Source organism: Sus scrofa, chromosome 6 (genome assembly GCF_000003025.6).
Source record: "Sus scrofa isolate TJ Tabasco breed Duroc chromosome 6, Sscrofa11.1, whole genome shotgun sequence".
Taxonomy (NCBI): domain Eukaryota; kingdom Metazoa; phylum Chordata; class Mammalia; order Artiodactyla; family Suidae; genus Sus; species Sus scrofa.
Window position 1 is genome coordinate 159971310 of NC_010448.4, and position 25121 is coordinate 159996430.

The window sequence follows — 25121 nt, forward strand, 5'->3', positions numbered from 1 at the left end:
AAAAGAATTTAAAGTGAATGTGTCTAAGAAAATGAAAGGAACAGAGACTGGGAGAAAGTATTTGCAAAACACTTATCTGATAAAAAACTTGAAACAAAATATAGAACTTTTAAATATAGAAAATAGAGAAAATATAGAAAATATAGAACTGTAGAAATATAGAAATATAGAAAATATAGAAAATATAGAGAAAATATAGAAAATATAGAACTTTCTTCAACAAGAAGAAAACAACCCAATGAAAAGAGGGGCAAAAGATCTGAACAGACACTTCATCAAAGAAGATACACAGATAGCAAATATGCATATGATAAGATGTTTAATATCATATGTCATTAGGGCAATGCAAATTAAGACAAAAATGAGAAACTACATCTATTAAAATGTCTAAAATTCAAACTGACAACACCAATAGTTAGTAAGGATTCACTGCTCATGGGAATGCAAAACTAGTGCAGCCACTCTGGAAGACAGTTTGGCAGCTTCTTACAAAGAGAAACACAGGTGTTTACTATACAATCCAGAAATGAAGCTCCTATGCATTTACACAAATGAATTAAAACTTCTTATGTCTACTCAAAAACATGCACATGGACATTTATAATAGCTTTACTTATAAACTGTCCAGAACTGGAATCAACCAAGGTATCTTTCAATAGCTTAATGAATAAACAATCTTGTGGTATACCATACAGTAGAACACAACTCAGCAATTTAAAATAATTAGTTATCCTGTCATTAAGACCTGAAGACTCCTTGACATTGGTCCTGACAATGACCAAAAAAAAAAAAAAAAAAAAAAGCAAAATTAAACAAGTAGAACTACATCAAACCACAAAGCTTCTACACAGTAAAGGAAATCATCAACAAAATAAACAGGCAACCTATGGAATGGGAGAAAATATTTGTAAGTCATGTGTCTGATAAGGAGTTAATATCCAAAATATACAAAGAACTCATGCAACTCGATAGGAAAAAAAATAATCCAATTATAAAATGGGCAGAAGACATGAACAGACATTTCTCCAAAGACATATGAATGGCCAAGAGGTATGTGAAAAGGTTCTCAACATCACTAGTCATAAGAGAAGTGCAAATCAAAACCACAATGATACATAAACTCATACCTGTCAGGATGGCTATTATCAAAGACAATAAATAACAAGTGTGGGCAAGGATATGAAGAAACGAGAACACTTGCACACTGTTGGTGGGAATGAAAATGGATGTAGCCATTTACAGAAAACAGTATGGAGGTTCCTCAAGAATTGAAAACAGAACCACCATGATCCAGCAATTCCATTTCTAGGTACTTATCCAAAGAAAATGAAAACACCAGCTAAAACAGATATCTGTACCACCATGTTCACTGCAGCATTATTTACAATAGTCAACATATGGAAACAGCCTAGGTGCCCATCAGTAGATAAATGGATAAAGAAATTACAGTATGTATGTATGTGACATGCAAACACGTACACACACACAATGGACTATTACTCAGCCAAAAAAAAAAGAATAAAATCTTGACATCTGCAACAACACGGGTGGAACTTGAGGGCAGTATGCTAGTGAAGTAAGTCAGACAAATACCAGATAACCTCACTTATGTGTGGAATCTAAAAAATGCCAAAACAAAAAAAAATAATGAGCTCACTGAATCAGAGAATAGATTGGGTGGTAGTTGCCAGAGATGGAGGATGCGAGTGAAACAGGTAAATGCCATCAACAGGTACAAACCTGCAGTTATAAATTATGTAACTCATAGGGAGTAGCGCATGTCATGGTAAACTTTATTGCTTATTTATAAGTTGCTGAGAGAGTGAATCTTAAAGTTCCTAAGAAAAAAATGTTTGTAACTATGTATTGTATGGATGTTAACCAGACTTATGGTGGTGAGCATTTCACAATATACCCAAATATTTAATCATAATATATACCTAAAGCATATGATATAATGTTACATGTTAATTATACTCAATTTTTAAAAAGACAGGGAGGAATCCTAAATGCATATTTCTAAGCAAAAGAAGCCAGTCTAAAAGGCAACATAATAATGTATAGCACCAACTATAAGACATTCTGGGAGTTCCCTTCGTGGCTCAGTGGTTAATGAATCCGACTAGGAACCATGAGGTTGCGGGTTCGATCCCTGGTCTTGCTCAGTGGGTTAAGGATCCAGGGTTGCCATGAGCTGTGGTGTAGGTCACAGATGCGGCTCGGATCCCGCATTGCTATGGCTGTGGCGGAGGCCAGCCTCTATGGCTCCAATTAGACCCCTAGCCTGGGAACCTCCATATGCCATGGGAGCGGCCCTGGAAAAGGCAAAAAAGATAAAAAGACAAAAAAAAAAAAAAAAAAAAAAAAAAGACATTCTGGAAAAGCCAAAACTACCAAGCCAGTGTAAAGATCAATAGCTGCCAGAGTTCCAAGAAAGTAAGAGAGGAATGCATAAATGGGGCACAAGGGACTTTTAGGATAGTATAACTATTCTGTATGACACTATAATAAGATAAATAATATGCATTTATCAAACCCCTAGAACTGTACAACACAAAGAGTAAACTCCAACAAAAACTATAGTATACATTTCTTTTACATGATTTTTGTTAGTGATGATATATCAATCTTGGTTCATTAACTTCAACAAATGTACTATACTGGTGCAAGATGTTAATAATGGGATCAGCGGAAGGGGGTGTATGTACCTTCTGCTCAATTTTTCTGCTGTAGAAAATAGTCTATTAAAAAAGGAAACAGTAGTCTTGAAAGACACATTAGATCACTTGGAATTAATAGATACCTATAGGACATTACATCCAAAAAAAAGCAGAATACACATTCTTCTCAAGTGCACATGGAACATTCTCCAGGATAGATCACATGCTAAGACACAAAATATCTCAACAAATATATGAGGATAGAAATTATACCACGCATTTTTCCAGACACAATGGTATGAAACTAGAGATGAGTTAAAGAAATAAAAATGGGAAAAACACAAACACATGGAGACAAAACAACATGCTACTAAAAAACCAATGGGTCAACGAAGAAAACAAAGAGAAAAAAATCAGAAAATACCTTGAGAAAAATCAAATGGAAACACAACTTTCCAAAAGCTATGGGATGCAGCAAAAGCAGTTCTAGGAGGCAGAATTACAGCAATACAGGCTTACTTCAAGAAAGAAGAAAAATCTCAAATAAACAACGTAAACTAACATCTACAGGAATTAGAAAAAGAACAAAAGCCCAAAGTCAGCAGAAAAAAAAGACTATAATAAAGACCAGAGTGAAATTAAACAGAGTTAAAAAAAAAAATAGAAAAGATCAATGAAACGAAGAGCTGGGGGCTTTTTTTGAAAAGATAAACAAAACTGATAAACCAACAGCCAGACTCAGCAAGGAAAAAAGAGGACTCAAATAAACGAAATAAAAAAATAAAGAAGACAAATAACCACCAATGCCACAGAGATACAAAAAATCACAAGAGAATATGACAAAGTCATATGCCAACAACTGGACAACAAATTTCTAGAAATGTACAACCTTCCAAGACTGAATTAGGAAGAAAAAGACAATCTGAGCAGACTAATCACTAGTAGTAAAATTGAATTTTTGATTTAAAAAATTCCAGAAAACAAAGTCCAGAACCAGATAGTTTAATAAGAGAAGTCTATCAACCATATACAGAAGAGTTAACTATTTCTCAAACTACTCTAAAAAATTGAAGAGAAGGGAAAACTTCTAAATTTTTAAAATGATTTTTATTTTTTCCATTATAGCTGGTTTACAGTGGAAAACTTCCAAATTTATTCCACAAGGTCACCATTACCCTGAAAACAAAACCAGACAAAAACACAAAAGGAAGGAAGGAAGGAAACTAGAAGAGTTTCCTGGTAGCCTAGCAGGTTAAGGATTTGGCATTGTCATTGCTGTGGCATGGGTTTGATCCCTGGCTTGAGAATTTCTGCATGCTGTGAGCATAGCCAAAAAAAATATTACAAGCTAATATCTCTGATAAATATAGACATAAAAATCCTCAACAAAATATTAGCAAACTGAATTCAGCAATATATAAAAAGGATCATACAATATAATCAAGTAGGATTTATTCCAGGAATACAAGGATGTTTCAATATCAGCAAATCAATCAATGTAATACGTCACATTAACAAAAGGATAAAAATGACCATCTCTATAAGGAGATCCTGCTGAATAGCATTGAGAACTATGTCTAGATACTCATGTCGCAACAGAAGAAAGGGTGGGGGAAAAAACTGTAACTGCAATGTATACATCTAAGGATGACCTGACCCCCTTGCTGTACAGTGGGAAAATAAAAAAAAAAAAAAAAAAAAAGAATGGGAATTGAGACAAAGAAAAAAAAAAATGACCATCTCAATAGAAAAAGCACTTGACAAAATTTAACAGCCACTCATGAAAAAAATGTCATCAAAAGTTGGTACACAGTGAACATATCTCAACATCATAAAGGCCATTTCTAACAAACCATATTCAAACCATAACAAACCACATTCAATAGTGAAAAGTTGAAAGCTTTTCCTCTAAAATCAGGAACAAAACAAAGGCTACCCATTCTCAATACTTCTATTTAACATAGTATTGGAAGTCCTAGCCAGAGCAATCAGATAAGAAAGAGAAATAAAAGGCATCCAAATTGGAAAGGAACAAGCAAAATTATTACTATTTGCAGATGACATGATACTACATACAGAAAACCCTAAAGTTTTCACCAAAAAACTATTAGAACAAATGACTTTAGTAAAATTGAAAGATACAAGACTTATACACAGAAATCTGTTGCTTTTTTATACACTAATAATGAACCACCAGAAAGAGAAGAAAAAAAAAATCTCGTTTAAAATTGCATCAAAAAGAATAAAATGTCTACAATTAAGTAAACCAAGGAGGTGAAAGACCAATACTGTTTTGTTTTGTTTTTTGCTTTTTTAGATCCACACCTGTGGCATATGGAAGTTCCCAGGCTAGGGGCTGAATTGGAGCTACAGCTGCTGGCCTATACCACAGCCACAATAACACAAGATCCAAGCCATATCTGAGACCTAACCACAGCTCACAGCAATGCCAAATCCCTGAATCACTGAGCTAGGCCAGGGACTGAACCCACATCCTCATGGATACTGTCAGATCCATTTCTGCTGAGCCACAACAGCAACTCCCAAAACTGACACTTTGAAAACCACAACACATTCATTAAGGAAAGTGAAGACGATACAAAGAAATGTAAAGATATCTTGTGTTCGTAGATTAGAAAAATTAATATTGTTAAAATGTGGACTACTCAAAGCAATCTACAGATTTAACGCAATCCCTATCAAAATACCCATGAGATTTTTTACCTGAAAAATCCTGAAACTTACATGAAACCACAAAAAACCCAAATAGCCAAAGCAATCTTAACAAAGAAAAATGGAACTAGAGGCATCACATTTCCTGACTTCAGACTATCCTACAGAACTACACAGTACTCAAAACAGCATATTACTGGCACAAAAACAGACACACAGATCACTGAAACAAAAGAGAGCCCAGTAATAAACCCATGTATTTATGGTCAATTAATCTACAACAAAGGAGGCAAGAATATACAACGAGGAAAAGAGTCTCTTCAAAAAGAGACTGGGATAACTGGACAGCTATACGTAAAGAAATAAAATCAGAACGTTTTCTCACCCTATATACAAAAAACTCAAAGTGTATTAAAGACCTAAATATTAGACTGTAAGCTATAAAACTCCTGGAAAAAAACACAGGCAGAACATTCTTTGACACAAATAAAACAAATATTTTTTTGGATCTGTCTCCTAAGGCAAAGGAAATACAATTTAAAAATGAACCGGAGTTCTTGTCATGGCACAGAGAAATGAATCCCACTAGGAACCATGAGGTTGCAGGTTCGATCCCTGGCCTCACTCAGTGTGTTAAGGATCTGGTGTTGCTGTAGGTCGCAGATGTGGCTCAGATCTGGCGTTGCTGTGACTCCGGCATAGGCCGGAAGCAACAGCTCCAATTAGACCCCTAGCCTGGGAACTTCCACATGCCGCAGGCGCGGCCCTAAAAAAAAAAGGACAAAAGACCAAAAAAAAGTAAAAAATAAAAATAAACAGCATCTAATTAAACTTAAAAGCCTTTTTATAGCAAAGGAAGCCATCAACAAAACAAAAAAATTACTGAATAGGAGAAAACATTTGCAGATGATATTACCAGTAAGAGGCTAATGTTCAAAATATATAAAGAGCTCAAATAACTCAGTATCAATCAAACAACCTAGTTAAAAAATAGGCACAAGACATGAACTGATATTTTACCAAAAAAGACATACAGATGGCCAACAGGCAATGACAAGATGTTCAACATCACTAATCATCAGGTAAACGCAAATCGAAACTATACTATGATATCACCTCACACCTGTCAGAATGGTCAACATCAAAAAGTGTACAAATACTAAATGTCACCAAGGATATGAAGAAAATGGGACCCTCATACACTGTTGATGGGAATATAAACTGGTCCAGTCACTATGGAAAACAGTATGGAGATTCCTCAAAAAATTAAGAATAGAACTAACACATGATTCAACTATCCCAATTCTGGTTATTTATCTAAAGAATACGAAAACACTAATTGAAAAAGATATATGCACCCCTATGTTCATCATGACATTATTTACAAGATCCAAGATAATGAAACAGCCGAATGCCCACCAACAGATCCACTGTATATGTACACACACACACACACACACACACACACACACACACTGGAATAGCACTCATCCATTAAAAAGAATGTAACTCTGCCATTTACAACAACATGGATAGACCTGGAGAGTATGATGCTTAGTGAAGAGTCAAAGACAGACAAAACTCTATGTCATCACCCATATGTGGAATCTAAAAATAAGATGAAAGAATACGACAAAACAGAAAAGACGCACAGAGAACAAACTAGTGGTTACCACTGAGGAGAGGCAAGAGGGGAGGGGCAAGATAGGAGTTGGGAAGAAAGAAAGAAAAACTACAATGCATAAAATAAATGAAATATCATATACAGGATATATTACATAGTACAGGAAAATCTAGCCATAAATTTAAAATAACTTTAAAAGTTATCACTGTAGCACAGTAAGTTAAGAATCTGACTACAGTGGCTCGGGTCACTGCAGAGGCATGGATTCAGTCCCTGGCCTGGCAAATGGGTTAAAGAATCTGGCATTGCCACAGCTGCAGCATAGGTTACAGCTGTGGCTCCAATTCAATCCCTGGCCCAGGAAATTCCATATGCTGCAGGTGCAGCCATAACAAATAAATAAAATAATTTTAATTGGAGTATAATCTATAAAAACACTAAATCACTATGTTGTACATCTGAAACTAATATTGTAAATCAACTACAATTTTTGAAATAGTCTATTAATTTCCTAAGGTGGATGCGTCCAGGGAGCTGGAATAGGGATTATACACATGTAGATAGAAATTGCCATCTTTCAAGATATAATCAATCATTACCCTGTTTTAAAAAAAAAAGCACTAACCCTCTTCATCCCATCTCAAAATGTGTTTTATTTTCAATTTCAAATTTAAACAGTTAAGTTTAACGTTATTTCAAGTCTCTATTTTTCACTTAATATGCAATGATATAATATCAAAATATTATATAGCTCTTTTATATACCTTTATAGAAAAAATTACTCCAGACTACTGCAGAACAGCAATTCAAATGAAAAGCATGGAGTTAGATACTGTTCAAGTTTGCCGTTTTATACATAAACACATATAGTATTATACAAATTATATAAACTTATAAAATATTTGATACATAGGTATAAAATTATATAAAATATAACATTATATAATTACATTTATAAATGCTCATTATATGTTAAATTCCTATAATCCCAGGTGTATAGAAGGTACCTTTCTAGAACTATATTAAAAATTAATCTAGATCAGTTTTCAATATGCTACGTTGACAATATACAAATCATCAAGCTATTTTTTTAAATTGAAGTATACTTGCTTTACAAAAGCTATTTGTTTTAAAATATATGTGATGAGGATAATGTGTGTCTAAAAAGATTAATACTATTGGAAATGAATAAAAAAGGAAACAGTAATTGCAAAATAAAACCCTCACTGTAGCCCACTTAAGTGGTACTATGATAAATAGCATTCCAGTTGAACTGAGATGACTTCCAGAAAACATACTTTCAGAGTAGCACTTTTTAAAATATTTAATGGCATATTCTTCCCACAAAATGACCTTGGCTAATCATTACATTTAGTAATAATTTGACAGAGATATATCAGGGCTAGCACAAATCTCTCCATTTCCTTTCCTTTCTTTTTTAAACACCGAACTTCAAACTCTTTCAGAGCTGCAAGGAGATAAAGTCTATGCAATCCCCTCCTTTTACAGAAGAAGAAACAGAAGCCCAGAGCTTCTTCATACACATTCCATCATTTTCTTTTTTGTTTTGTTTTTTTCTTTCTAGGGCCACACCTGCAGCATATCAAAGTTCCTGGGCTAGTGGTCAAATCAGAGCTGCAGCTGCTGGCCTACACCACAGCCACAGCAACTATGCATCCAAGCCGCATCTGCAACCTACACCACAGCTTGTGGCAATGCTGGATCCTTAACCCACTGAGCTAGGCCAGGGATCCAACCAGCATCCACATGGATACTACGTCAGGTTCTTCACCTGCTGAGCCACAACAGGAACTCCCCAGTTTTCTTCCCATACTACCTCTCCTATAGTTCTCGTCTCTGGTCTGTCTGATCAAATCACTCTCTACTCAAACTGGTAAAAATTTATCTATTTTGAATTATACTTTATAATGTCAATGAATGTGGAAAAAATTGTGTAAGTAAATTGGAATGGTGTATATTACTGCCCCTAAATCCTTCCTCATTCTCTGACTTGGCACCTATGTTCTTTTCCTAATTTGTAGTTCAAGATCTAACAGGTGATGTAAAACCTAAAATCCTGCTACCTTTGCTAGCCTCCCCAATGAATTGATAGCACCAATCATTCAACATTTTTGTCTTCCTTTCAAATTCCCAATCCTTTTATCATTGTCCAAAGCCAATGTTCACCAAAGACAATGACTTCTATTTCTAATAAGCAACTGAAGTACAGATAAATTTTGTTGCTATGTCAAATACAGTAAAAAGAGAGAAATTTGTGTTAAAATCCATGCATTCTCATCTATAAACTGAGAATTTAGGCAAGGTACTTAACCTTTCTGAAGCACGCTTTTCTCCCCTGTAACTATCTCAAAGAATTGTGCTGTTAGACTAGATAAGCCTAGCATAAAGGGAAATGCTCAAAAATTTTATTCTATTCTCACCTTTCATACTTTTAAAGGCTATTTTTGGCACGGCTCAGAGGTAATGAACATGACCAGTACCCATGAGGATGCCAGGTCAATCCTTGTCCTCGCTCAGTGGGTTAAGGATCCTGTGTTGCCACTGTGAGCTATGGTGCAGGTCGCAGATGCAGCCTGGACCCCACATTGCTGTGGCTTTGGTATAGGCCAGCAGCTGCAGCTCTGATTCAACCCCTAGCCTGGGAACTTTCATTATGCCACAGGAAGACAAAATAATAATAATAATAATAATAATAATAATAATAATAATAATAATAATGATGGCTATTTTTGTCTATTTCAGTAGATAAAAGTCATTAACCAGCTAGCATCTCATAAATAACAACCAGCCACATCAGTGACAGTAATGGATAAAGTGTGATAAAGCCTTGTGAATGACTACATAAAAGATAAAAAAAATTTTTTTGGCCAAACCCATGGCATGCTGCTGGGCCAGGGAACGAACTAGCATCACAACTGCAGCCTGTGCCACTACCAGATCCTTAACCAGCTGGCCACAAGGGAATTTCCCAAATTTTTTTTCTTTTAGAAATTCTCCACTTTCAAAAAAACTCTTTCCTGTACTCTTAAACTCAATGGCTTTCTTAGGCCTTTAAAGTTAAATAATCAAATAAAAAAGAGTCGAAATATTCATGGCAAATGGAGCTTGACAAGACGTATAACTATGATCTGGTAGATTCAGTGATTTCTATAGGAAATTAATACGAATATACAATAACAGTGGTCATTTGAATTTAGGAGGCACTTGTTGGGGAAGGAGCTCTCTGTACTCTTTCTATTCTATAATTTATCATCTATCATACAGGAGAAGTAGAAATTATGCTGCTATGTGGAACAATTATCTAAATTAATAATACATGAAATCATAAAACTCACATTTGCTCAGCATTTTCGAGCATGACATAGTTGCCCACTAATAACAAAGAATGAAATTCAGATGCCTTGATCACCATTATAGCAATAAAGAAATAAATGCAATATTTTAACAATGCAATATTTAACAATTGCTCATAAATTCAACACAATTATTTTATATTCTATTTAATAACATTCCAAGATGAATGTTATAACAACTATAATATCTACTACTCATCGAAAGCTGAATAAAAGCCCTATACTATGCTAAATAATTTCCCATAATTTTCTATTACTTCTACATTCAAGTGTATTTTTATCACGGCCCATTCTTTTATATGACGGTTTCCCTTTCCCTGCTTTCTAACTCCCCACTGTGTTCTGCTGTGATCCCATTTTTCTCACATATTTTAAAACTTTGATCCATAAATTACATCTACTTTCTTATATTTCCTTCTTCAAGTAGTCACTTTTTGTATCATGATTTTCCTGAATCCTTGTGCCATTCTTGGAAAAATTAAGCTCTCATTTCTCAGTGTTCCTATTTTGTTCATACTGCTATCATGAATAAGGAGACATGCTAGGAGAAGCAGTTATGACTGAAGGAAAGAGTCACGGGAAAGGAAACTAGCTTTAAAGATGAGTCTAGGAGTTCTCATCATGGCTCAGTGGTTAATGAATCCAACTAGGAACCATGAGGTTGTGGGATCAATCCCTGGCCTTGCTCAGCGCCCAGTGGGTAAGGATCCGGTGAGCTGTGGTGTAGGTCGCAGACGCAGCTCGATCCCGCACTGCTGTGGCTGTGGTGTAGGCCAGTGGCTACAGCTCTGATTAGCCTGGGAACCTCCATATGCTGCGGATGTGGCTCTAGAAAAGACAAAAAGCCAAAAAAATATATAAATAAATAAAGATGGGTCTAGCACTTTTGAGCTAAGTGACCTTGGGCATATTCCCTGGGCATATCCCTTGACCTCTCTGAGTCTCTAATTCTAGATCTGTCAAATAGGAAAAAATTAACCACTCATTCTAATGATGGGGATTAAATGAGAGTGAATATAAAGCTCACATAACTGGCTCTTACTATACTCTATTAAAACTTGTGGGATGGTCTGTTCATCTATTGAGATCAGTAGTTTATAACGGTTTCTTAAGGATTTTTGAAAAACTACAGGAAATTTAGATATTCCTCTCCCCACTCACCAAAATCAGTGCCTCTGATTATAAACTCTATGAGGTCATACATTCCAATTCATGTATCTCTGAATCCCTAGTACCTAACCCATAACTTTCATATATTAAAGGCTTAATATATGCTTGTTAAAGAGAATTTATGAGCTTTTAGAATTAGTATTAGACAGTAGGTAAAGAAATTATTGGAAATTACTGGACAGCAGATATACCAGAATGGGGGGGGACGACTAAATTTCTCTTTTCAACAGTAGACTTTTTTTTACAAAATCACACTGCTTGGAGTACTTTCCTAGCTAAATTCCAAGTATAATTATTAATTTAATATCTAGAGAAAGTACACCTATATTTATAAGCCTCTTTCCTTTAAGAAGCTCAAGAATTTCTACAGATATTATCTCAACAATCCTTAGAACATCCCTGAGGAAATGAGATGGAAAAAGAAAAAAATGGAATATGAATCTAGAATCCACATGAATCCATAAATTTATAAATTCCATTCAACAAAAATTCCATATTTTTCAACTTTATGCATTTAGCCACCATTTTCTTTCTGAATCCTCCGAAGTTATCTATTTAGTCACTACATCTGGATATGCTGGTCTGGAACAAAAAAGCATTTTTATTATTTGCTTAAGAAAGCTATATTTTCAGAAAGTGTTACACACAGTAAGCAAAACACAGAACAATGATGACAAAAAAACACAGACTCTAATCCCCTAATAGAAAACTGACTGTTCAGGCTACTGACCATAGGTTTACTTCAGACTGCAAAATATTAAGGAATCGGACACATTATTTCCTTCAAATATGAATAATCAGAGACTAACGGTCCAGCCACAGCTTTAACTACCTCCTGCTCCCCATCATTTGGTTCTTTTGTTCTAGGACCTTAGAGAACCCCGTGGTGAAGACCCAGCCAGGAACCATTCTTCCCCTTTTCCTTATTAAAAAAATCCCACTTTTTTCCAGGCAACACTGGGCTCAGCCCCAGGGGATGAATCATGATTGATCTTAGCCAATCCTGGCAATCTCATTCCCTATTGTCAATCACTGGTCTAAATTAGACCGGTGGTGTAAAGCTGGCCAATAAATTGAAAGAAGTTGCTGGGGATTCTTTCCTCCCTGATGTGGGGGCAGCAAGAGGAATAGGCTGTTTTGCCCCTAATCAGTTTCTTGCACTTGGGAAGAGGCCAGGTTGGACTTAATGCTTAGAGCTGTGCCACATCTTGAGACCACAAGGGGAAGACCAAGAGCACGTCAACGATTCTGACCATATACAAAGCATGCAGAGTCTCTATTTTCAGGTTTCTTGCTATGTGAAATGTTATTTTGTCTAAGTCACTGAGGGCCAGATACTCTGCTCTTTGAAGGTGAAGGCATTCTAATTAATACAAACAGACCAATAAATCAGGCAAGAAGGGTATAGAGGTTAATTACTTAGCACTATTACATTTGTAATCTCATTTAATCTTCATAACAGCCCAATGAAAATGATCTTTTTGTTTTTATGAAAAACTAAAGCTTAATAAAGTTATACAGTGATAGTAACAAAGCTGAAGTTCAAACCCAGACCTGACACCAAAGCCTGCATTCTTTTTAAAAATACAAAATCCCCTTTCCTCCTTTAGCTAAGAGAATTAAGGGAGAGCTAAGAAATATCAATTATTCCTATAACCCTATCACAAGGATCTAAAGCCTTCAGCTCTTTTTTTTTTTTGTATCAGTTATACGGGGGAAAAGACAAAAATATGTGTATATATGTGCAGAAAGTTCCAGAATGTCCAGTACAATGGCAAAAATCCTATAGTAAAAACTGGAATGGTCTTTATAATGTTCAGTTACTCAAGAATTTAAAAAGAGCCAATTGCAAATATTTCTTAAATCAAAAGAATAACTTCCTTATTTCAAACTATTCCATTAAGCAACTAACCACAAAGTTAACACTTCCTCAATTCTCATGTATTCATAAACATTGATTCAGCTTAAATCTTTACAACAACAACAACAAAATGTATATAAACACTAGGACTCCATGAGGTCATTTTTCATTTGGAAACTTACTATAACTAGATGTTCAAAAGCTACTTACAATGTCATCTCAACCAGAAGTATGCTTACTTTATATTGCCCTTACTACTTCTAACTCAGCATTACAAAATGTGCATGCCAGATTCCTGAGCTGATACACACAACTTACCTTCCCACATGCTCTGCAATGATGCCTCCTTTTGGTGAATGTAAACCTGGCTTCGCATTTCATGCAATTTGGAGCCTGAGAATCTGGTACCCATACTGGAGCCACTTCACCCAGAGTGGTAAATGGCTTTCTAGCAGAAATTCCAAACTGACCAGCTCTGAGATCATTATCTGGGCTTTCCGGAGCTAACGCAAGGCACGGTCTACTGGATATTCCAGACTCATAACTTTCTAAATGTTCCCCATTTGTGTCAGCAATAGAGATATTTCCCAAAGAGGCATTGCATATATTGGTTGCTGAATTTTCCCCTAATTTTGCTTTCCCGAGGACATCATTTTTGTTTTTAATATTATTTCCACTGTTTACAGGAAGGTCATTTTGTAAATGGTCTGATAATGGCTTTGGAATTTGAAGTTTAAGATTAGAGGGTTGCTTGGGTCTTGCACCACCAAAAGGAACACTGATAGATTGCAGGTTTGCTACTATCTTAGGTGAAGATTGCCCAAGCACAGATGGAACTTGGCTACAGAAATTGTGTAAATAATTTTTCTTCATGAGGTCACCACTGCTGTTTAAAAGTAGTCCACTCCCTTCTGTGGTTTCATTGCCTCTCTGTTCATAAATATTTGAGTAGCATTCAGACTTGCTCTCTTCTATTTCCTTTTCTTCTGTTACTGAATCTTCTTTGGAGGGTAAAGTCTTTGGAACAAAACAAACAACTGGGCTCTGCATTCCATAGGAATCACAACTAGATAGTGAATTTGCTGCTGGTGTATCCATGACAGTGGAGAAATCACATCCTTCACTTTCATTCATGCAGTTTCCTTTTAAATCTAGACTTGCTTCTGCCAATCTATCACACTCTCCTCCACTATCATCGTGGCTGTCTTCAGGGTGACTTATCTGCAGAAACTTCTCATTCTCCATATTTACCTGGCTGTCATTCATCTTGTTTGGTTCAGTCAATTTCCAATTAGTCATCTCCTGAGATTCAGAGAAATGCTCTGTCATATTAAGAAGTTCTGAGGTGCCAAGAATTTCTTCATGTTTACAACCTTCATTTTCATCAGCTCCAATGTCACGGGGTACAAGGCTATCTGAAAACTGCTCACAGTTATCAGCCCTTCCAGACCCATTAGGCACGTCTGCTTTGAGAAGCAAAGGTAAACCAGACTGGATGGATTCTTCTGTTGTTCTCTCCTCTGCTGGCTCTTTTTCTGTCAATATCCCCTCACTCAAGTGGGAAAAGGAATTGGGGCTCCCTAGATCTGTCCTAGGAGAGCTGGTTTGGCCAGTGAGAACCTCATCTGGTGTAGAGTCCGCTTGCTTTATGGCAGGACCTTCATCCGTTCCCTGGGATGAGATTACTGAATCAAGTGTTAAACTTGTAATCAAAGACATGGAGGGTTCTCTATCTGTATTTTCATCATCCTGTAACTGTGCAGGGGAACAGACACTGGCCAGATTATCAGATGAAGTAGTACACATATATTTAACAGAATCCCCCTCTGCATTTGGTCTACTCAATGGATCTACTTGTTTCTCTGAGTTCATTCCTTTCTCACTGGACCCATTTATACTAAAACTAAATTGATCAGTTTGTCTGTTTTCATTATCCAGCGAACTGTTAAAAGCATCCATGAGGGATTGACTATTATAATTATTACAGTCCTGCAAATCACTTTGTAATGTCCTTTTATCACAGTTATGCATGACGGCTACAACAAGAACATTCTTCTCATCTGGCAGACAAGCTAGGTTTCCACATTTCTTCTCTCCCACTTCAACAGTACTGCATTGATCATCTTGGGTACAGTTCCTCTTAATTAACTGGTCTTCTGCAACTGCATTTTCATCAATCCACATTGTGCTAATCTCTGGATTCAGACTACAATCCTGTCCATTAGCACAATGGTCCTCTCCCTTTGTGTTAAGAGGAGCTGAATGAGCCAGGGAGAAGATTTTCAGTTGTGGCTGTGACTCAGAAACTGTAGGTTCATTCACACTGGCCAATGCAGGGTTAAATGACAGTCGGTGAGAAGAGGGATCTAGTATCTTATTCCATTTTGTATCCAATAAGATAGGAGAAACAGTTTCATCTGAAAAAATAAATAATTACAATAAGTTTGCTATAACACTGATAAGGCTAGAACTAAGTTAATGAACTACATTTGCAAATATGCACTGAAAATAAAATATTCTCAGGATATGTGAAAACTGAATATTCCTAGGATATGGAGTTTCCAATTGTTAGCTGAGGATAAGAAAATACTGCTCCCTGTATTACATGTCATCAAATGCTAATACTTCAGAACATTCCAAACAAGTCTAGTAACATAATTAAAGTGGTCCACAGGCTATATTTGGGGCCTGGGGTGGGGTGGCAGTAATGGGGAAGGCCTTGGATTAGCAAAGCATGGGGTAGGGGATCCTCTGAGATGGAAACAAATCAGAACAATGATAAGGATGTAGTAATTGAGTGGGAGGAAAACAAAGGAATTCTCTGTGAAGGCAGAATGCTCTATAATCTACATCATGACTGAGATGTGGGTTACATGGATATATCTATTTGAGAGAACTGTATAGTTAAGATCCATATATTTTAACCTAAAATTTAATCTTTAAAAAGCTGTAAAAACAAAACAAAACAATGAAGCAGGCAGTGAGGAGCAAATGAAGATATAAATGAAATAAAAAACGGCAGCATGTCAATCATTGCTGAAGCTGGATAATGGGTACACTGGAGTTAATTATAATATTCTATTTACTTTGCGTATATTTGAAATGTGTCCATAATAATACGTTTTTAAAAGTCTGCTATAGTATGTGAAGTTCCACTTATAACCATGTCACATTATTAGATTCATATTTATAGACTATTATCTGAAGACAATTTGGGAGAAAACTTTCACTTGCCATTTTATTACTATTATTTAGGGCCACAGGTGCAGCATATGGAAGCTCCCAGGCTAGGGGTCAAACTGCAGCTACAGCTGCCAGGCCTATACCACATCCACAGCAACGCCAGATCCCAGCTGCATCTGCGACCTACACCACAGCTCAAGGCAACGCCAGATACCTAACCCACTGAGCAGGGCCAGGGATGGACGCTATATCCTCATGGATACTAGTCACCGTTGTTTCTGCTGAGCCACAACAAGAATTCCTCATTTGCCATTTTAAATCAATCTCATTATAGTCTACCCATAAGCATAATTCCTTCTTTTTTTTTGGGGGGGAGGCTACACCCACAGTGTGCAGAAGTTCCTGAGCCAGAGACTCAACATGTGCCATAGTAGTAACAAGAGCCACAGGACTGATAACTCCAGATCCTCAACCCACTGAGCCACTAGGGAACACCTCTTTATTTTTTAATAAATCATAATTGGTGGCTGTTTTCCCAAGTTATAGTGCTATGTATATGTCTAATTAGAGAAACAAGAAATAATGCACTTATGCACTTACTGTCTTTCTTGCTTTCTTCCTATGGTAATCTGATAATCACAGTCCTGAAATTATGTGATATGCTTTCACCTCAGTAGTAACATTAATCTTTATGCTCCCTTAGCACTTTATCCATGTCTCCCTTAAAGCATTTATTACACTATAATGCAATGGTTTATTTACCTGACTTTTTCAGGTAGGAACCATTTCATTCCACCAATGTAAATCCTTGCTTTGCATAGGGCCTGATATATAGTAGGTACACAGTAAATATATGCTAAGTGAGTATCTACTGTAGTAAAAACATTGGGCTTGAGGAACATGAGATTAAATGATAGCTCTGGCATCCAAAATGTATATAATCTAGTTGGAAAAATAAGAAACAGATACAACACACATGAATATTTAACTAGCAGTACAAGACAGCATAAATATGTGAAAACTATTATGTAGTAGTAGGCAATAAATAGAGAGGACAAAGATATTTTACAGGCTGAGGCAGCAAGCTTGAATTCATGGAAGCAGGAGGAAATGGACTGGGCTTCAAAGACAATTTTATATAAGTTTGGGAAAGAGGGCATTCATAAAAGGGGAATAAGGACAAATACAGCTCCAAATACAACAATCCGAGAGAGCAGTAAGTAAATCAATTTGGGTTGTTAGTGTAAATTAGTGTAAGGAAGTAGTGAAAAGAAGCTAGAAAGGGCGGATGGTAAAGGCCGTAAACATCAGATCATGTGTAGGATGGGTTTATTTAGTAAGCTATGAGTGTCAAATGTTAATCCCAAATTTACCAAATTTGTGTTAGCAGAGACTTGAGATTTGGTAACACGTGGATTCTTTAAAAAAAGAAATCATATTTACAGGCTGGTTCACGGAAATAAAAAAAGAAATACTGCCTCTTACAAGAATATTTAATAATATTCAAACAGAAATGACCAGGTATTAAAAATTTCATTATTCAACTACCAATTAACTGGGTATAATGTCAATTATCTAGTATCATCACACTCTTTGTGTGGTGTATTTTTCATTTAAAGGAGTACGTTAACACAAAATGAGAAAACACTTTATTTAAAATATATTTGGGGACCTTTGGTGGTGCAGCAGAAACGAATCCGACCAGACTCCATGAGGATGAGGGTTTGACCCCTGGCCTCGCTCAGTGGGTTGGGGATCCAGCATTGCAATAAGCTGTGGTATAGGTCGCAGACGCAGCTCAGATCCCACCATTGCTATGGCTGTGGTATAGGCTGGCAGCTGTAGCTCCAATTCGACCCCTAACCTGGGAACCTCCATATGCCTCAGGTGCGGCCCTAAAAAGCAAAAAAAAAAAAAAATTATATATATATATATATATATATTTGGAAAGGTACCAGGCTAGAGGTGGTAGCCTTAATGTAACTGGTACTGAGATTTTTTTAATAGTTCAAAACAAATGAATAACATAATTACAAACAAGCTGGCTTCTGAAATTATTCTCCTTCTAAAGGAGTTATTTTTGCTAAGTAAATGCTGTATTTCAAACTAAAATGACAATTTTTAGTAATTCAACAAAAATGCACTGCTAATCAATATATACAAACACCCTACTAGAATCTACAGAAGTTGCAGAGAGACTGGAGGAAAGAACTAATAATTTTATTAATGAGAGTCACTGGTATTCTGGAAGAACAGTATTCACATGATTAGGTGGAGTACTTACATAGATAACTCATGACAAATAACTGTGACACAAACAAGGCCAAACCAAAGAAAGGATTGAGAAAATACTTGTATAAATGACTGAAACTAAGAGGACAATATACTTTCCACCTTGGTACGTATAAAGCCCACCTAGATCCAGTAAAATCCCAAAATGTTAGGTTTCGTATTTACATGACTTAGGAGAGAGCCTAGGGTTATGGGTTAGCTTGGGTGATCAATGCTAAAATATAAGAAGAGCAGGCCACTCCATATACCCTTCTCCCTTCTTCCCCCCATGATCCTGTATCTCTTTAGTGCTTACTCTAGCATGGACCCAAAGCAACAAAATCAAAACTATCTCATTTCTGAACTGCTGTCAAAGAACAACCTGAATTACTGATCTAGTAAAAGTCTGGAGACTATTATTAAAATCATGGGCTTCAGACGGAAATCTATCAGTCTGTAAACTTGTTAGATGCCATTTTCGGTTAGAAACCAAGAACATGAGGGAAGGAGGGTAAGGTAAAAGATGGAGACTTAATTATGGCTTATCTGTTCAAGTCATACCGAAAGGTAAATTTAAGGACAAGCTTTCCCTAAATGAAGTGATTCTTCAGCAGACTTTCTTTTCAGGGCCACACCCAGGCTAAGGGTCAAATCGGAGCTGGAGCCGTGGCCTACACCACAGCCACAGCAACGCCAGATCTGAGCTGCATCTACAACCCACACCACAGCTCACGGCAACACCAGACCTCCAACCCACTGATCGAGGCCAGGGATCGAACCCACATCCTCACGGATACTAGTCAAATTCTTTTCCTCGGTGCCACAACAAGAACGCATTCACCAGACATTTTTAGACTGGGCCTTGAGAATGTATAATTTAATTCACCATTTGGCAGATACTTAAAAATGTAAATCTTCTAAAATTAGATTTAAAATGTACCTTTGCTTTATTGGTTAATCAATATGCAAGAAGCCATCTTTCTTAGCTTGGGAAATATAATCACACATCTTAAAGCCTTTCCTGACCATAAATTGGTTGTACAGAGTAGAGAGAGTTTGGGTTGTAGTATCACATTGCCTGGATTCTAACCCTGTACCTATTAACAAAGTAACTTTGGGGAAGATGCTTAACCTCTCTGTGCCTCTATCCCCATCTGTAATATGTACCTAAGATTTAATTTCATGAGATTATTTTAAAGATTAAATTATATAATCAATCCATGTGAATGATTTAGCATAGTATCTGGCACATAGTTAGTGCTAAAAAAATGTTAGTTCCTCCTCTGGATATTAATATATTATCATTAAGACATTGGATGTGACTTTCATCTTTTAAAGTACTGTATCCTCTTAAAACCCCCCATTTTCTATATCATAAATACATGCAAATAGATTCAACAAAGTAAATTCTCACCTTCGTTTTGTTCAAATTCATCTAACACCTTGTCCAGGTTGTAAGCTTCTGCTTGAAAGTAATTCTCCATCAGTGAGAAAACACCACTCAAGAGACTTGTTTAAATCTAGAAAATAGATCAAATTTGAATTCACTTTCAATTATTAAAGTATAATTTACAGACATTACAACTGATACAACAGAAATATAAAGGCTCATAAGAGACTACTACTATGAACAATTACATGCTAACAAATTGGACAACCTAGGATAAATGGATAAATTCCTAGATATATGCCAACCAACTGGTATATGATTCATCGACAGTAAATCATAAAAAAATAGAAAATCTGGAGTTCCCATCATGCTCAGTGGAAACAAATCCGACTAGGAACCATGAGGTTGCAGGTTTGACCCCTGGCTTCGCTCAGTGGCTTAAGGATCTGGCATTGCCGTGAACTGTGGCGTAGGTTGCAGATGCAGCTCAGATCTGGCATTGCTGTGGCTGTGGTATAGGCCAGCAGCTGTAGCTCTGATTAGACCCCTAGCCTGGGAACCTCCATATGCCTCGGGCACAGCCCTAAAAAGCGGAAAAAAAAAAAAAGAGAGAGAGAGAGAGAGAGAGAGAGAGAGAGAGAGAGAGAGAAACTGAACAGATCAGTTACTAATAAGGTGATTGGATCACTAATTTAAAAACACCCCACAGGAGTTCCCATCGTGGCGTCGTGGCACAGTGGTTAATGAATCCGACTAGGAACTATGAGGTTGCAGGTTCGGTCCCTGCCCTTGCTCAGTGGGTTAACAATCCGACGTTGCCGTGAGCTGTGGTGTAGGTTGCTAGGATCCCACGTTGCTGTGGCTCTGGCGTAGGCCCCTAGCCTGGGAACCTCCATATGCCTCGGGAGCGGCCCAAGAAATAGCAAAAAAAAAAAAAAAAAAGACCAAAAAAAAAAGATAAAAACACCCCATAACATGCTCCCTGATGCCAAACTGTACTACTCTATATTAATCAAAACAGTATGGTGGTAGCATCAAAACAGACACAAAGATCAATGGAACAGAATAGAGAGCCCAAAATAAATCCACATTTGTATTGGCAATTAATCTATGACAAAGGGAATGGAGGAAAAACAGTGTCTTCAATAAATGGTGCTAAGAAAACTTGACTGCTACATGCAAAAAAATCAAACTGGACTTTTTCACACCATATACAAAAATAAACTCAAAATGAATTAAAAGACTTAAATATAAGACCTAAAAGCATAAAACTTCTAGAAGAAAACACAGGCAGTACTCTCACTGACATGGGTCTTAGGAATATTTTTTTGGATATGTCTCTTCAGGCAAGGGAAACATAATAAAAATAAACAAATGAAACTATATCAAACTAAAAAGCTTTCGGCCAGCAAAGGAAACCATCAACAAAACAAAAAGATCACCTAGTGAATGGGAAAAGATATCTGCAAATAGAATAACCAATAAGGAGTTAAAAACCAAAATATACAAGGAACTCATACAACTCAACATCCAAAAAAAAAAAAAAAGTGGATTTCCCATTGTGGCTCAGTAGGTTAAGAACCCAATGTTGTCTCTGTGAGGATGCGGGTTCAATCCCTGGCCTTGCTAAGTGGGTTAAGGATCCGACATTGCCACAAGCTGTGGTATAGGCCAGCAGCTGCAGCTGATTCAACCCCTAGCCTGGGAACTTTCATATAATGCAAGTGCAGCCATAAAAAAAAATAATAATAAAAACAAAACAACTCAATTTTAAAATGGGCAGAGGCAAAAACAAATAAATAAATAAAGAGTTCTCTTGTGGCACAGCAGGTTAAGGATTCAGCATTGCCACTGCAGCAGCTTGGGTTGCTCCTATGGCACAGGTTCGATCCCTGGCCCAGGAACTTCCACATGCTGTGGGCATGGTTAAAAAAATAAGAATGCACAGATGATCTGAATAGACAGTTTTCAGGAAAGGCCGACAGGCACACACAAAGGTGCTCAACATCACTAATCATAAGGAAAATGCAAATCAAAACATGAAGATATCATCTCACACCTGTCAGAACAGCTATCATCAAAAAGAAAACACATATTGGCAAGAATGTGGAGAAAAGAGAACCCTTATGTACTGCTGGTGGGGATGTAAACTGATGCAGCTGCTACTACGGTTAAATAGGATGGAGATTCCTCAAATAATTAAAAATCTAACTACCATATAACCCAGAAATTCTACTTCTGGGTATACATCCAAAGGAAACAAAGTCACAATCTGGAAGAGATATTTGCAACTCCATGTTCACTGCAGCATTATTTACAATAGTTGAAACACAGAAACAACTTCTAAGTAGCCATCAACAGATGAATGGATATAGAATCTATGCTCTGTGTGTGTGTGTGTGTGTGTGTGTGTGTGTGTGTGTGTGTGTGTGTGTGAGTGAGAGAGATGGGGGGGGAGAAGCGGATTATTCAGCTGTGAAAAGGAAACCCTGTCATTTTTAACAACATAGATGTGTGTGTGTGTGTGTGTGTGTGTGTGTGTGTGTGAGATGGGGGGGAGAAGCGGATTATTCAGCTGTGAAAAGGAAACCCTGTCATTTTTAACAACATAGATGGACCTTAAATTATGCTAAGGTAAATTAGTCAGAGAAAGACATACCACTTGTATGTGGATTTCCAAAAATCAAAAACAAAAACAAAAAAACTCACCGAAATAGAGAAGAGATTCAGGGGCCTGGATGCCAGAGGCAGGGCATGAAGGGTGAGGGAAATGGGTGAAGGTGGTCAAAAGTTAGAAGCTTCCAGCTAGACAATCAGTAAGTTCTGGGGATATAATGTACAGCATGCTAAGTATAGCTGACAATGCTGCATCACATATTTGAAAGTAACTAAGAGAACTGATCTTAAAAGCTCTCATCACAAGAAATAAAAGTATAATAAGGAGTTCCCATTATGTTTCAGTGTTAACGAACCCGAATGGAATACATGAGGACGCAGGTTTGATCCCTGGCCCCACTCAGTGCATTAAGGATCTGACATTGTTTTGAGCTGTGGTGTAGGTTGCAGACACAGCTCAGATCTGGTGTTGCTGTGGCTGTGGTGTAGGCAGGCAGCTGCAGCTCCGATTAGACCCCTAGCCTAGGAACTTCCATATGCTGTGGTTGCAGCCCTAGGAAGAAAAAAAAAAAGAAGTTGTATTGAACTCCAGTTATAATTACTGATACAGGTGAGCCTCAAAAATGGATGTTAAAACCTTTAGGTAAACAGTGGGGAAGAAAATATTCACTGTGCCTCAAAATATCATTTCACAGATGACTTATTAATTCCAAAGGAAAAAATGCATGTTAACAGTGAAAAGATATAATCACAACCTTAACCAAATGATCAAGCTTAGCATCACTGACAGTTTAACAAGTTGACATTATACATCTCACAATGTGACACAACAAGAAGTTTTAAAGTGTTTCCCAAATTGTTTAATCTGAATCGAATCATGAACAACTAGACAAATCTATAATGTGAGGCATTCTATAAAACAACTGTCCTTGAACTCTTTTTTTTTTTTTTTTTTTTTTTTGTCTTTGTCTTTTTGTTGTTGTTGTTGTTGCTATCTCTTGGGCCGCTTCCGCGGCATATGGAGGTTCCCAGGCTAGGGGTCGAATCGGAGCTGTAGCCACCGGCCTACGCCAGAGCCACAGCAACGCGGGATCCGAGCCGCGTCTGCAACCTACACCACAGCTCACGGCAACGCCGGATCATTAACCCACTGAGCCAGGCCAGGGACCGAACCCGCGACCTCATGGTTCCTAGTCGGATTCGTTAACCACTGCGCCACGACGGGAACTCCCTGTCCTTGAACTCTTAAAAAAAATTCTGTGTTATGAAAAAAAAGATCACTCTAAATTGAAGGACTAAAGAGATTAAACAACTAAATGCTATGCATGAAAACTAACTGGATCCTGGATCAAGAAAATAGACATAGAGGAGTTCCCATCGTGGCTTAGCGGAAAAGAAGCGCCACTAATGTCCAGGAGGATCCAGGTTCGATCCCTGGCCTTGCCCAGTGGGTTAAGGATTCGGCATTGCTGTGAGCTGCAGTGTAGGTCACAGACATGGCTCAGATCCCGCATTGCTGTTGCTGCGGCTGTAATACCAGTCAGCAGCTGTAGCTCCGATTTAGACTCCTAGTCTGGAAACTTCCATATGCTGCAAATATGGCCCTAAATAGCAAAAAAAAAAAAAAAAAAAGAAAAGAAAAGAAAATACACATATACACGTAATTAATATCACATCATTTTCTTGGATATGAAAATAGTATTTTAATTTTGTAGGAGACTATTCTTACTCTTAGGAGATACCTGCTGAACTATTTAGGGAAGAAGTGTTATCTACAACTAATTCCAATGATTCAGAAAAAAAGCATGTGAATGTAAGTGTGAGCGAGTGGTGGGGATGGGCAGAGAGAGAAGTAGAGAGGTGCTCAATAAAGAAGCAAAATGGTAAAAACTGATGAATCTGGTGAAGGACAGATATATGGGTCTTCACTGCATTATTCTCTCAATTTTCTAAAGGCTTGAAATTTTTCAAAAGACAAGGAAAAAAGTGTACTGAGCTCATGAGAGGAAGCATTCCCTTCCCACTTTGAATAGAGAAATTCTAGACAAAATACATTATTTTTAGAGTTTATACAGCCAAATTCAAAAACAAGGAAGGGAAATATAGAGACACCATTAACCAAGAAGAAATCAAACCACAGCAATGAGTGAGAACTGAAGAGTGGCAGTCCACATGGGTTACAAAACGAGACAGCAACTTTCAGGCCTGGGACTTGAAAGCTAGCAGGGAGGATGGGAATTACTGGCTGCAAATTTCTACAGTACAAGGGGCCAGACTGGTCTCTCTGATAAAGCCAGAA

At 37.1% G+C, this 25121-nt stretch overlaps 1 protein-coding gene across 3 annotated transcripts in view; it reads right to left on the reverse strand.

Annotated features, from left to right (window-relative positions):
- The window catches only part of ZFYVE9 (zinc finger FYVE-type containing 9), a 201742-nt gene that overhangs the window by 98575 nt on the left and 78046 nt on the right, over positions 1-25121 (reverse strand). For all 3 annotated transcript variants that reach the window (XM_021096648.1, XM_021096646.1, XM_021096647.1), the window contains exons 3-4: positions 20231-20336; positions 13681-15779 (exon numbers count right to left, since the gene is read on the reverse strand). In XM_021096648.1, coding sequence (XP_020952307.1) covers positions 13681-15779; positions 20231-20300 — 2169 coding nt within the window. In that variant the 5' untranslated portion in view covers positions 20301-20336. The remainder of the gene's footprint in view (positions 1-13680; positions 15780-20230; positions 20337-25121) is intronic.